This window comes from Physella acuta, unplaced genomic scaffold (assembly GCF_028476545.2).
Source record: "Physella acuta isolate Inbredline_101_S28 unplaced genomic scaffold, ASM2847654v3 ptg000775l, whole genome shotgun sequence".
Classification (NCBI taxonomy): domain Eukaryota; kingdom Metazoa; phylum Mollusca; class Gastropoda; family Physidae; genus Physella; species Physella acuta.
In genome coordinates, this window is record NW_026732293.1 from 315,355 (window position 1) to 330,917 (window position 15,563).

Consider the following 15,563-nt stretch of genomic DNA (forward strand, 5'->3'; position numbering starts at 1 on the left):
TAAAAATTTTTTTAGTAGGCTCTCAAACCATAAAAAGAAAGTATTCTCACACAATATTTTAAGATCATCTTCTCTATTTTTTCCCCGTTCGTATCCAAGACACACAGAGATAATGAAGTAGAGTTTATCAGTTACAATGATCTCGACATATGAAGGGATAGTGTGGTCAGCGCTATGCTCAGCTGCCATTGTTTCCTAAACGTGAGTCAAGGAGATTATTTGACCAAGGGAAGTCCTACAGACTCGAACCCTTGATTAAAATTCGAGGCTTTGGGGTTAGCAGTCGTACGCTCTACCATCCGACCACACCGTACCACATTTTTTTAAAATACATAGGTGGTCAAATAAAATGTTTACTCGGGATGCCGAGTTTCGTGACAACAACTCACAACGGTGCTGGTAGGTTTCTGACCCTCGCAGTTGACTTTTGTCCCATTCTTTCAGGGCGTGAAGCGAAACATGAAACTTGACGACCAGAAATGTGGGCGGGGCCCCAGGCGGATGTTCGCTCAAGCGTGGAGCAGAAAGTTCACGGTCGTCTTCGTGTCGTGTTTGTGTGTTGTCATGGTGATGACACTGTTGACGTGTTACCAACGCTACACCGAGTGGGTGTGGCAGGTCGAGGAGAGCCAGCGGGCCATGGCTTGGGAAGGCTTTGGCCCGGAGAAAGGTAAGAGGATAGTTGTGGGGGTCTGGACCAGAGGCGTAGCGAGGGGGGGAGGGGTACATATGTCCCTGGGCGCCGACCCAAGGGGGCGCCAAAATGGGTTAAAAAATATTAAAAGCTCATTTTAGCTGCAGTTTTGGATTATAAATATAAAAAATATATGATAGGGAGGCAAAAAAGAAAGTTTGTTCGCGGGAGTGAGGGTGGGGGGGGGGGGGGACTCCAAATTAAAAGTTTGTCCCCGGGCGCCGTGAAGCATCGCTACGCCTCTGGTCGGGACAGATGATAAGCGGACAGTTGTGGGGTTCGGGAAAAAAAGGTAAGCGGGCTGTTGTGGGGGTGTGGAGCAGAGATAAGCGGAAATCTGTGGGGGTCGGGACGAAAAATAAAAGGACAGTTGTATAGTTCGGGACTAAAGGTAGCAGGACAGTTGTAGTGGTCGGAATAATTGGTAAACAGATTGTTGTCTACTGTAAAGTATGAAATACAAGTAAGCGGAAAAGTGTTCTTAAAATAATTATAGACTTTTACCTCCCTTTTCCACATCAAATCTTAAAGCCCCTGTTAATATTTAAAAAACACGTTCCAGTCTGATAATTTTGACCTTAATTTATGTCTGTGTTTTACACCGTGTTGTCCCCCTCCCTAGGTCTGTACAACTTCACCGTGGTGACCGCCATGCTGGACATTGGCCGGGGGACGTGGACGTCCCAAGTCCGGCCGTACAACATCTACCTGCTGTACATGCAGCGTCTGCTGAGGATGGACGTCAACATTGTCGTCTATGTTGACGTCAAGGCCAGGCCGTTCATTGAGTGGATGCGGCGGGGCAGGGAGGGCCGGACACGGGTGGTGCTGGTCCGTCTGGAGGAGCTGCCCTACTACAGGCGAGTTGGGGGGGGGAGCTGTCCTACTACAGGCGAGTTGTGTGTGTGTGGGGGGGGCTGTCCTACTACAGGCGAGTTGTGTGTGTGGGGGGGGGGGGGGAGCTGCCCTACTACAGGCGAGTTGTGTGTGTGTGTGTGGGGGGGCTGTCCTACTACAGGCGAGTTGTGTGTGTGTGTGGGGGGGGGGCTGTCCTACTACAGGCGAGTTGTGTGTGTGTGGGGGGGGCTGTCCTACTACAGGCGAGTTGTGTGTGGGGGGGGGAGCTGCCCTACTACAGGCGAGTTGTGGGGGGGGGGGGAGCTGCCCTACTACGGGCAAGTTGTGGGGGGGGGAGCTGCCCTACTACAGGCGAGTTGTGGGGGGGGGGAGCTGCCCTACTACAGGCAAGTTGTGGGGGGGGGGAGCTGCCCTACTACAGGCAAGTTGTGGGGGTGGGGGGGGGGAAGCTGCCCTACTACAGGCGAGTTGTGGGGGGGTGGTGTTGTGTGGGGGCGTTCACACAACTTTGGGTGAGGGTGTTGTCACAATGTTGTGTGTGGGCATTGATCATCTCTGCACATATACCTTCTGAGTTGGTGTGGGGAGGGGAGAGGCGGATGGGAGGTGCTGGATACATGGAGAGGGGTCGAGGCTTAAATTTGTGTGTGTTCCCCATTCCCGTGTACTTACCTGTCGATATAATTAGTTCTGTTCCACTGCACATAAAAGAAAATACGTTTACTCCACAACCACAATCGTGCAACTGCTAGAGAACAGAAATCCTCTTGCTGCCTCAATGATGATCAATGATTAAGGACATTAAACATTCTTACTCCCATTCCCTGGCTGTTAATAATTAACTACTTATTAGAGTTGTTCCACACAGTATATTGACTATTTCATTATTGTAACTTTTAAGATTTAAAAAAGCCAGTATAAAATATATTCCTTTTTTAAAATAAATAACCATGTCGTAGATTACATTTTAATTGGTAACGTGTACAGTACAATCATGAACGTGATTTTAATTAATTAACGATGCTCTGCTTCATGATGTCACTACCCATCAGCAGGTACAGAGATCGAATGTCTGAGATCATGAGAAGTCCCGAGTACCAGCGGGACAATGAGCTGTACCAGAAGAAGCTGTGCGAGTCCTACGTGCCGGAGTATGATATCCTACAGCTCTCGAAGCTGTACTTCGTCGAGAGGTGGGTCTAAATTTACATCATCGCTGTTTAGCATTTCAGTTAGGCATTACTTCTTTCGGCACAGTTACATAGACATAGATACATACACTAGCACACAAACACTTAGACAGACAGACAAACACACAAACACGCACAAACACATACATATATAAGTAAATTATACATGCCTCTAACCAATGTAATCAATATTATTATTGATAACAGTTTTTTTCTAGTCAGGCAGTGTCGGTAAAATCGTCAATAGAATTTCATCGCTACTAATCTGTTGGGCAACAGCTCGGGACTTTAAGGTTCAGCAACCATGAGCTTAACCGATCGACCACCCAGACTACCTGCGTTGTCATAGACACATACACTAGCACACAAACACACAGAAACTCAGACACTTAGACTGGCTGTCAGCCAGTCAGACAGCCAGACAGACAGACGGACGGACGGACAGACAGACAGACAGACAGACAGACAGACAGACAGACAGACAGACAGACAGACAGACAGACGGACGGACGGACGGACGGACGGACGGACGGACGGACGGACAGACAGACAGACAGACAGACAGACAGACAGACAGACAGACAGACAGACAGACAGAAAGATAGATTGAGAGACAGACAGACAGACAGATATATAAGTAAATTATATGTGTCCAACAAATATAACCAATATTATTATTGATACCAGTTTTTCCTAGCCAAACGGTGTCAATAAATAGATTCGTCAATAGATTCTCATCTCTACTAATCTATAGGGCAACAGTTGTTGCAATGAGATAACTTTTATCTAAAACGAGAACACTAGTATTCTAACCAAATGAACCTTAATACAAACATAAACACACGTTACTAATCTTCCAACAAAGCATGCGGTATACACAAAGCTAACGGCTTAACCTAAATCCCTATATTGCCACTGTTATAAAGGGAAGTGTCGTGTTTGGAAACCAACATGTAACATGTTTTATTTTGTTTTAGAATTATGTGCGTGTTCTCCATCAACAGATAATTAAAATGGGTTGTTCTAGGGGATGCGTTATGTGTAATTGAAAGCCTCCTCTTGCAACGGTACACCGCTTAGGATGATATGTATGAACACATTATTGATTAGAGTATTGGTAAACGGGTATAGGCAGTCATAGTCAGGGTTGTGGCTTTACATATATGGCTCAGTAGATGGGTAAAGTCAGCCACAGTCATGTATGTGACTTTAAATATATGGCTCAGTAGACGGATATAGGCTGTCAAAGTTATTGGTGTGACAATATATATATATGGCTCAGATCAGCAAGTTTATTTGTTTAAAAAATATTTATGTCTTATTTTTTAAAACAATTTTAAAATCCCTATTTTGTTTAGTTTTTAATCAGTCACAATCCGTCGATATTTTTAGGAGCTAAATATAATACTATAAACATTGGGGGGGGGGGGGGGTATGGTGGGTGGGCTATGCCTCTTTATCCCTAGTGAGATCTACACGTAGTTATATAAATATATATTCATAAGCACTAACATATAATATTTTATTCATTTAAAATCACGAATATGCAAATCATTTCTTTTTCCGATACTTTTTCCAATTTTAAAATATTTTCTATGATTAAAATGAATATTTGAATCAAATCAAAATTAAATATAGAAATTATTTTCTTTTTCTTCTTCTCTACAGAACCGTAAGAGAGAATCCTTTCAAAAATACTTACTTCATGTGGATGGATGGTGGATATGGGCACGGTAAAAACGTTTATCCATCGGATGAATTATGGATTCCCAAAAATCTCTTTGAATATCCAGACAAAATCACGTTCATTGAAAGAGAACCGGGCGTCAAACAGTTCGAGGCTAGGAAAAACATCCTCCACAAAATCAGCATCAACATACTTCAGGGGTTGTTTTTCGCTGGGGGCGGGGAGGCGTTTCTGGAGCTGTACCGGCTGCAGCAGGAGCAGGTGGTCGAGTGGATGGAGCAGGGAGTCGTGGACGATGACCAGACCATGTACATGCTGATCTATTACAAGAAACCAAGTTTGTTTCGTTTGGTCGCAGGGGATTGGTATGACGTGTTTACACTTTTTAACCAGCGCGGGCTATCGTGATGTTATGATGACTTAATGTTGATATCCTGTTGACTTTATCGAAATATGAAGCTGACTTTATGTTGATTTGAGGCTGCTTTATAGTTATATTTGGCTGACTTTATGGTGATTTGAGGCTGCTTTATAGTTATATTTGGCTGACTTTATGGTGATTTGAGACTGTTTTATAGTTATATTTGGCTGACTTTATGTTGATTTGAGGCTGCTTTATAGTTATATTTGGCTGACTTTATGGTGATTTGAGACTGTTTTATAGTTATATTTGGCTGACTTTATGTTGATTTGAGGCTGTTTTATAGTTATATTTGGCTGACTTTATGGTGATTTGAGGCTGTTTTATAGTTATATTTGGCTGACTTTATGTTGATTTGAGACTGTTTTATAGTTATATTTGGCTGACTTTATGGTGATTTGAGGCTGTTTTATAGTTATATTTGGCTGACTTTATGGTGAATTGAGGCTGTTTTATAGTTATATTTGGCTGACTTTATGGTGATTTGAGACTATTTTATAGTTATATTTGGCTGACTTTATGTTGATTTGAGGCTGTTTTATAGTTATATTTGGCTGACTTTATGGTGATTTGAGACTGTTTTATAGTTATATTTGGCTGACTTTATGTTGATTTGAGGCTGCTTTATAGTTATATTTGGCTGACTTTATGTTGATTTGAGGCTGTTTTATAGTTATATTTGGCTGACTTTATGGTGAATTGAGGCTGTTTTATAGTTATATTTGGCTGACTTTATGGTGATTTGAGACTATTTTATAGTTATATTTGGCTGACTTTATGTTGATTTGAGGCTGTTTTATAGTTATATTTGGCTGACTTTATGGTGATTTGAGACTGTTTTATAGTTATATTTGGCTGACTTTATGTTGATTTGAGGCTGCTTTATAGTTATATTTGGCTGACTTTATGTTGATTTGAGGCTGTTTTATAGTTATATTTGGCTGACTTTATGGTGAATTGAGGCTGTTTTATAGTTATATTTGGCTGACTTTATGGTGATTTGAGACTGTTTTATAGTTATATTTGGCTGACTTTATGGTGAATTGAGGCTGCTTTATAGTTATATTTGGCTGACTTTATGGTGATTTGAGACTGTTTTATAGTTATATTTGGCTGACTTTATGGTGATTTGAGACTGTTTTATAGTTATATTTGGCTGACTTTATGTTGATTTGAGGCTGTTTTATAGTTATATTTGGCTGACTTTATGGTGAATTGAGACTGTTTTATAGTTATATTTGGCTGACTTTATGGTGATTTGAGACTGTTTTATAGTTATATTTGGCTGACTTTATGTTGATTTGAGACTGTTTTATAGTTATATTTGGCTGACTTTATGTTGATTTGAGACTGTTTTATAGTTATATTTGGCTGACTTTATGTTGGTTTGAGGCTGTTTTATAGTTATATTTGGCTGACTTTATGTTGATTTGAGACTGTTTTATAGTTATATTTGGCTGACTTTATGGTGATTTGAGACTGTTTTATAGTTATATTTGGCTGACTTTATGTTGATTTGAGGCTGCTTTATAGTTATATTTGGCTGACTTTATGGTGAATTGAGACTGTTTTATAGTTATATTTGGCTGACTTTATGGTGATTTGAGACTGTTTTATAGTTATATTTGGCTGACTTTATGTTGATTTGAGACTGTTTTATAGTTATATTTGGCTGACTTTATGTTGATTTGAGACTGTTTTATAGTTATATTTGGCTGACTTTATGTTGATTTGAGGCTGTTTTATAGTTATATTTTGCTGACTTTATGGTGATTTGAGACTGTTTTATAGTTATATTTGGCTGACTTTATGTTGATTTGAGACTGTTTTATAGTTATATTTGGCTGACTTTATGTTGATTTGAGACTGTTTTATAGTTATATTTGGCTGACTTTATGTTGATTTGAGACTGTTTTATAGTTATATTTGGCTGACTTTATGTTGATTTGAGGCTGTTTTATAGTTATATTTGGCTGACTTTATGGTGATTTGAGACTGTTTTATAGTTATATTTGGCTGACTTTATGTTGATTTGAGACTGTTTTATAGTTATATTTGGCTGACTTTATGGTGATTTGAAACTGTTTTATAGTTATATTTGGCTGACTTTATGTTGATTTGAGGCTGCTTTATAGTTATATTTGGCTGACTTTATGGTGAATTGAGACTGTTTTATAGTTATATTTGGCTGACTTTATGGTGATTTGAGACTGTTTTATAGTTATATTTGGCTGACTTTATGTTGATTTGAGACTGTTTTATAGTTATATTTGGCTGACTTTATGTTGATTTGAGACTGTTTTATAGTTATATTTGGCTGACTTTATGTTGATTTGAGGCTGTTTTATAGTTATATTTGGCTGACTTTATGGATATGTGAGGTTGACTTTATGGTGATGTGTGGCAGTCTTGTGTGAGGTTAACTTTTAAGCATATAGTTGTGTTTTCTCTTTATCTGTGAAGCCGTCCATTGATTTATGCTCATATAATGTGTAAGTAAGTAAAATTAAAGAGCCTGACGAACCGTGGGGCAGGTGAAGTTCATCTGTTTCATTGACCTCAGCAAATGAAGGGATAGTCTGGTCAGCATCATGTCCAGCCGTTTTTACTTTCACTGGCGTGAGTCAGATATCCATCAGAGATGGGTGGACCTTTTACTGACACGTGACACGAACCCGGGATTCGAACTCGAGGTTAGACATCGAATGCTCTACCATCCAGCTATGCCGTCCCATCAAATAATATGTACCATGTTCTAATGATTTTCAATGTTTTTATATTTTTTTCAATAATAAAGATTAAAACAATTTTAAAAAATTCTTCGACTTTAAAAAAAAAATGTATTGTAGATGTACTTCAAAAATATACCAACAACAACAAATAAACGAAAACAGGCTAGTAATAGACTAATAAGGACATATATAAGTAGTCACCGTAGAAACGAGAACACCAGAACATATTTACACAGGACAAACAACAGTGAACGAACACACTGCATACAAAGAATTGCACATAGTGTAACACATGTCCAGTCCTATCTAAACACACATGACCTGTACACATTCCTGTCCATTCACAAACCACATGTACAAAGTCCAGCTTATGCACGTGTCTAACGCACACGAAACTAATCATAGGTACAGAATACACGGGAGTCAGGTGACAGGTGAGAGAAAAGGACGGCAACAAAAAGGTGACACGAAAAATTTCCAGGGAGGTAAATGATAGAATCGTTTTAAAGAAAACCAGACCCCCTCCCCTACCCCATTGTCCGTCGCCTAATGAAACGTTCTCAGCTCAAAAGTGCGAAGTTGAAATAATTAAAAAGATTCAAAAGATCATTAACAAGAATAATATTAAAACGAAAACTACATTTTTATTTAGTAGTTTGAGATACCAGAACCGAGCTTTAAAATTTACATAGTTTTTATCTCGTCAACATTTTTTTTAAAAACTTATTCTAGGTGTGTTTAAAAGTTTTGCCGGTGTTGTTACGTAAAAACACTTAACAACATTTCAGTTAATAGTTTTAGCACTACTGTATTTTATATAATACGTTTTAATTCTTAATATAAATAAAGATATATGATTAGCTGCTCTGGTGATCCTATGCCTATATAAAGTGTTACAATGTTATTTTTTAGCGTGTGCTCATATGTGAAGGTAGTGTACTCATTATGTTTACTATGATTTCATCGAAATACTATTTTTTCGATTCCATTTGATTCAATTTACTATTAAAAAAAATTGATAACATGACCTTATGACATGTAAACACTGTTGTCAAAAACACGATAGCTTCCCTTTTGCATGCTCTAATTTTTTCCCCCTCTTTATTAAGTTTAATGATGTCTTAACATATTAGGAAACGTAACTGAGTTAAAACAAGATCTGGCAATACATGTTTTACTCCCCTTGAAACTGTCGTGTCTTCCTAAAAAGTAAAAAGTACTTGTTTCCCCCTGAAAGTACTTATTAGGTAACAAAATATTTCTCTTGTTCTTTACGTGGTACTTAAAAAGACTCCACTGACAAACAATGAATATCAATAAAGGCAGAGTCTGCCATGTGGAATAAGGTGTGTATTAGAACTGAAGCTTAACGTGTTTCACGAAAACATATATATATATCATGAAACAGTTTTACAAACATTGGGGAAGTGAGATAGACACAGACGGGTCAAGTCACAAACTGACCAGTCTAATTACAAAGATGGCGCACAAGCTTATGGGTAGGTTCATTTCACGCAGGAACCGACAACATTGATCACAATAATGGTCCACCAGTTTATTCAGGCCAGGATACGTGTAGGCTCATCTATGCAAATTTTTGAAGTTGCTCGGGTATCCATCAACAAAATATTACTTTGAGTGGTGCACCAAGAATTTAAAGTAACCCCAAATAACCGTAAAAAGGGGTCGGGCAAGACTTCTGAATTATACGGCCATATAGATGACACAAAATACCCTTCAACAGGGCCTTTTGTTTAAACTCCTCAAACATGTCTTCATGCACTCAGTTATATATATATATATATATATATATATATATATATATATATATATATATATATATATATATATATATATATATATATATGCTTACCCTTATCTTATTAAGATTAAGTTTATTATTAATCTTAAAACCCTCCCTACCTTGGCAAAAATATGGCAGGTGTGCCCGAATGGATGGTATCTCATCATGCCCCACAAACCTGTAGGTTTTTCTTTCAGTCATCGAGTCCTACCCATATCAGGGTAATTACTCGAAATGTTGAGAAAAATGTCCAGTTTCTCTGGAGTCTTTGGTGTATAGAGGTGGGTGCCATATGATGCAAACAAGGGAAACAACTGTAGATCATAAAACTTTAAATTAAAAACAACAACAACCATATTGACTACACGGCTGCAAAGGTGGTGGGTGGGGGGGGGGACTGTATAGGTAAATACTATTTCAGAGCGTGACACCTATTAAGAAGGTGAGACCAACGCAAAAGAAACACTTTTGTTTTTTAAGAGAATAGAATGGAATACTTCAACAGCAAGCCATGAACTCATTCACCCGAGAACTGTGCGCGTCAACCGGTCAGGCACTTAGCTAGTGCTTTGCGTGCCACCCGTTCTAGTGATTGATGCCATTGGTTACACGCCCTCAAGAGTCTATTTAATTTTTACGAGCTGACCCGCGGCGTATCATTCGCAGCTATTTAGTTTTTTTTTTTTACTTTTCAGTAATTCATAATTTGTGAATTCGACAGTACTGAAAATGTTTGCTTTAAAACACTAAAACCCTCCTTTCCCCCAACCCCCCTTCCTCGGGAAAGCAGCCCCCTCTTAGTTACCTCCCCAAATTTAAAATAATTTCAAACTAAATTATCTGCCCCTAATAGCCGTCACTAAACCCGTCTCTACGATTGTAAACATTTAACGCGAACCACAGCTCACCAGACCATGTAGGGGTGGGGGTTGTAGGGAGCGCGCTTACAGCTTGGTGTTTTCGAGGGTCTCCAAGAAGAGAATTATATATATAGACAAGCTTTTACTAAGTTCACAATGTCCGTTTGTGGGTTTGTGGCGAATCTTACTACTCAGTTTTGACCTACTTCTAATGCAGTGATTTCAATAAAAATTTCTAGATATGTTCTTCTTCGATGACTATGCAAGAAAATCTATTTTCCAATCTAGTTAGATAGATAATTAGCTATTAAAATTTAATTTTATAAAATTTCCAAATTCAATAACACATCTCAAGTGATTAATAGATCAGTATGTTTACAAAGTCGAACTTTTTACACGCATGGGAGATTTCTTGCCTTAGCTTTGACCACAAACTGAGTAGGGGAAGTTAACTGTCTTGTTAGAGATCATTAACTACTGGTCAGGTTTTAGCGCAAATTATGTTTAGTCGTAGCCTATTTTTTTGGTCGATTTATTTTGATCTAGTGACTAAAAGTGGAGAATAAAACAAATATATAAATAATAAAAAAGCTTTCAGATGCACTGAAAATAATAAAACAAAATAAACTTGCTTCCATTAATAAAAGTATACTGTTATAGATGGAAAATTATTTTTATTTTCTTATTATCTGTGCGTTCAAAAGCTTTAATAAACCTGTAGTAGAATATTCTTATATAACACAACGGGGGATGGCAACTCGTGATATATACATGATTTTTAATCCATTTTAAATTACTTAAACTTTTAAAAATAGAATAACATCTCGTAGAAAAAAGAATTGCGCACCAAGTAAACGCCAACCAATATGTGTATAATAGTGCGGAATATTATTAGTACTTTATAAATTTACATGCGTTTTTTTGAGAAATCGGAAATAGCAATAATTACTACTTCCAGTCTACGGAAGTAACTCAAAATTTGATAGTAGGAAGAGAATTAGATATTTTACTTACAGGTGCAATTTCATTTATCTATCTGAAATAGTACTCAAGCTATAGGCTTTTGAAAAATTCAAAGTTCCACTTCCCATTACCGTAAATCGCTGAAAAATTGAAACGGATCTACACATTTGATACAATACTTGTATATGAAATTTCAGCAACCTAGCTGTAACGGTACTGAAGCTATCGTGTTCATAGACACACATACACACACACACAGCCATACGGACAAGATTGCAAAACTATGTTTTTCCGACTGAGAAGTTGTAAAACGTCGAGATTTTTTTTTGCACGATTACAATACTTTCTCTTTATTTGTATACGAGAAAGTAAAATTGTTATGTTTTTATATAGTTTTTAAAATTTTAGTTGATATTTAAAATCTAATATATAAAGCTCAATTCTGTATGTAATAAGTTTGTTTGTCGTTGACATACTTTGATGGATTTAAGTGTTAGATAATTAAAGTCCTTAGGGTCTAAATTTATGAGTTAAAAAATTAATATTGAAAGTTTTGGGAAATAATTTTCATTTATCAAACTGAAAGTAATAATTTTCGGCATGTTCAGTAAACACACGTTTTTTTTAAAAAAAATATCATCTTTATTTAGTCCTATAGCACTTACTTCCCTTTGATAAATTAGGAAAACACAATTACTTCCATTTATAAAACCATTGCATTAGTGAAAAAGAATTTACTTTTTATTACTTTGTTTTGGTGTTGGGAAAAAATAATTACATAATTAGCGGGGATTGATCAAGTGCAAATGTTGTAGGTATTTTACGGATAAGCTTGGAGTATTATAATTGTTCATTAAATTGAAACAGGCGCGTTCGTTTAAGTGAGTGCAAAAGACTATGAATAAGTTGGGGTACTAAAGTCGTTTATTAAGCTAAAACAGGCGATTCCGCCCCGGGCTAGACTGTGAGCACTTTGCGTTTATGTTCGCGTTAGTGTTTTCTTTGTGTTTAGGTTGGGTTTGAGTTAGTGGTTGCGGTTTGATTTGGTTCGTTTTTGTTCTTTCTTTTTTTCGTTTTTGTTTGTGTTTTTTTCTTTGGGTTTGTATTTGTGTTTTTGGTTGGTTTTGCGTTTGGATTTGGTTTGTTTTCGTTTGCCTTTTCGTTTTTTTTGTGTTGTTATTGGTTGGTATTGGTGTTTGTGGTTGTGGTTGGGTTTGTTGTTAGGTTTTTGTTTTCGTTTGCTTTTTTGTTTGTTTTTTCTTTGTGTTTGTATTGGTGTTTGTGGTGGTGGTTGGGTTTGTTGTTAGGTTTTTGTTTTCGTTTGTATTTGTAATTGTGTTAGCGTTATGTTTGCGTTTTGTTGTTTTGGTTTTGGTTGGTTGTGGTTTGCGTGGGCAATGCCGGGTTTATGATGATTACTAAACACACAGGTAATGGTCTTTAACAGAGAGGTTTTTCACAGAAGCCAGAGCAGGGCCTGGTCGGGACGGCTAGTAATTAATATTATTTATTTATCACAGTTTTACATGTTCAAACAGAATAATGAAAAAAATATATAAAGAATGTTAAGAAGCCTAACTTATGGAGCTTAAAATCTTAATTAATTTTTTTTTTTGGGTATAAATTTGATGGACAAATGATGTTGGTGGGTAGATGTTCAGAGAGAGGTGGGACAGGAATGCTACAAAGCTGAGAATCAAAGGATCAGACAGATCAGGATACTAAAACCTTTGCAATCTTCTCTGGCCAATGTAAAGCTGAGCTTGTATGTTGACAATAATAATGGTGTATAGTTTAGATGAGACGATGGAGATTGAGAAGACAGCATCGTAGTTCCTCTGTGCTTACAGCATAAAACACTATAAATACATCTAATAATAGTCTTAAGCAATGGTGTACTTTAGATTTATTTATTGGTGGTTGGTGTCTATATATATATATATATATATATATATATATATATATATATATATATATATATATATATATATATATATATATATATATATATATATATATATAATTTGATGTGGCGTGATGTTTTTTTTTTGGTTCCGTCTATAACTTAATAAGCAAATAGAGCTACGTTTGCTTCAAATGATCTTTTACATTGTGAAACAACTGATACATACAGTGTCAATCTAGTAATTGTATTTGTTTTAATTACTAACCGTCTAAGCCAGGTCATGCACTGGTCCTGCATTAAAAAAAAACCCCACCTGTTAGCTGTAAATTTAGCTATACTACCCGCTATCTTTGGATAACTGTGGGTTCGGGAGTCATATATGGGGGGGGGGTACGCTTTTTAGGGGGTGGGCTTTTTATTTCTAGTCCGCCACCAATATGGAGGCGGTAATATCGACTAAAAGTGTTTGACTGCGGCAACCTCTAAAACAGATGGGTAGCTAAAGTTTTCTTTACGTTCTCGTGAGATTACTTGCAGCCTTCACAATTATTTATTTTGTTAAAGAAAAGAAAAAAAACATAAGCGCGCTCGTACTTTTATAAAGCGTATACACAATGTCTAAGACTTCTATTATATGTGCCTTTTCCAACATGCTGTTTTGTTCACTCAACGTTTGCCTACGTGTCAGAGGCGTAGCGACCCTTCCCGGCGCCCGGGGACAAACTTTTCGATTTGCACCCCCCATCAAGATTTCGATTTGCACACCCCCCATCAAACTTTCGATTTACACCCCCCCCCCCCCCCTCAAGATTTTGATTTGCACCCCCCTCTCAAACTTTGTATTTGCACCCCCCTCAACCTTTCAATTTATTTTTCCAACCCATTTGGCGCCCCCTAAGGTCGGCGCCCGGGGACATATGTCCCCCCCCTCTCGCTACGCTACTGCTACGTATGAAATGAGGTTGGAGGTGGTGGAGAAAGGGGCGGTAAATAAAGAAGAGTGGACTATTTAACTACTTTGCATTTATTTCACTGCTAGACTTAACACTGTAGTTGAATGAAAACAGTATCTTTGAAAGCAAGCGCGAAGGTTTCATTGAAGGATGTCGCGAGCTTGAATCGACACCGTCAGGTGTATTATTCGTCGAGGTCTTAACCTTGAGTGAGGGTTGAACAAGAAAGGGGACGGCTAGTTTGACTGTTTCGCAGCGTCAAATTTTCGGTAAGGGTAAAAAAAAAAAAAGTCTATAAAGACTTTTGTATCGTCGAGAAACGTTTGCTTAATCGAGCTTAACGCTATTTGGTCCAGCGAAAGCATATAATAGCTTTCCACTTCTTCTTCTTTTTTTTAATAATATAGGTGCTATTATATTAATAAGACTGGTACCATTAAAAAGTAAATTTAAACTCTCTAGCTTTGGGTAATTTATATTTTTTTCTATTAACATGTAGAATGAAACAATAACCGAAAGGATTTATTAATCTGCAGTATATCGACTATTTTTGACCACCACCGATTTGACTCCCGACCCCAGTAGACGATTTAAAGTAATTCTTTTAAAAATAACTTTAGCTTCTGCATAACTGAATAGGTTTTAGCTAGACACATGTGTATGGACACACCGATACAACACTGCATTGAAGTCTATCGTGGCGCAAACACAGTTTCTTTCAGCCGTCACTCCGTAGGGGCGTGGGGCACTGTCACTGTATCACGTCTACCGCCACCTACGTGACGAAATAGACAAAAAATGTCTAACATTGATATTTAAATAGTGTCCGAACCCTTCCCCTGGAAAATTTGTGAGCGACAAATTCCCCACCCCTACCGGAAATAAAAAAATTACGTGACAGCCCCCCCCCCTCTCCCCCTCCGGAGAAAATTATAAAAAAAAACAACAACCTTGTCACCGACATATAAACACAATCCCAAATGGTAACAAACAGACCAGGCTAATATACTTACGCCTAGTTATAAGAATCAATAATGGAAATGTAATCAGCGGTCTACACAGAAACTAATCTAGAAACACACATACAAACACACACGCACACACGCGTGTACGCACACACACACACACACACACACACACCTATACTTATAGATTACAAAGAAAAAAAAAACTAAAAGTAAATCTAGACATTAATTTCTAGCCTTTTTGTTAAATATTATATGATAACACACACACAAATTGCGTCAGAAATAAAAAAAAAAGCAAGTTTCTTTTAGTTTTTTTTTTATATTGGAAAATAATTATTGAATTGGCATGAACTGATAGTGCATTGTAGTAGGTAAAACTAATGTATTTTATATACTACCTTCATAACTATTTTGGTACCCCATCTTCCTCTAGTCCCGTGGATTCCACACCACCATCTGGCTAGCGATGTTATTGACCATCGTTCTGAGGTTGTCCCTTATCCACAAACTTTTCCCTCTTCTTATTT

General features: G+C 37.5%; 1 protein-coding gene across 1 annotated transcript; it reads left to right on the plus strand.

Moving 5' to 3' along the window:
• Nucleotides 1–448: 448 nt before the first annotated feature.
• Nucleotides 449–4,854, plus strand: LOC131950670 (protein HtrL). Its single transcript, XM_059312889.1, has 4 exons — nucleotides 449–670; nucleotides 1,317–1,554; nucleotides 2,608–2,745; nucleotides 4,411–4,854. The coding sequence occupies exons 1-4, from the start codon at nucleotides 460–462 to the stop codon at nucleotides 4,835–4,837; spliced, it is 1,014 nt and encodes a 337-aa protein (XP_059168872.1). The 5' UTR covers nucleotides 449–459; the 3' UTR covers nucleotides 4,838–4,854.
• The last annotated feature ends 10,709 nt before the right edge of the window (nucleotides 4,855–15,563 follow it).

Bases quoted from the DNA above. Each gene is read 5' to 3' on its own strand.
- LOC131950670 (XM_059312889.1), top strand. From the start codon at position 460: ATGAAACTTGACGACCAGAAATGTGGGCGGGGCCCCAGGCGGATGTTC. The intron at 671-1,316 runs GTAAGAGGATAG...CCCCCTCCCTAG, and splicing joins AGGCTTTGGCCCGGAGAAAG to GTCTGTACAACTTCACCGTG. The intron at 1,555-2,607 runs GCGAGTTGGGGG...ACCCATCAGCAG, and splicing joins GAGGAGCTGCCCTACTACAG to GTACAGAGATCGAATGTCTG.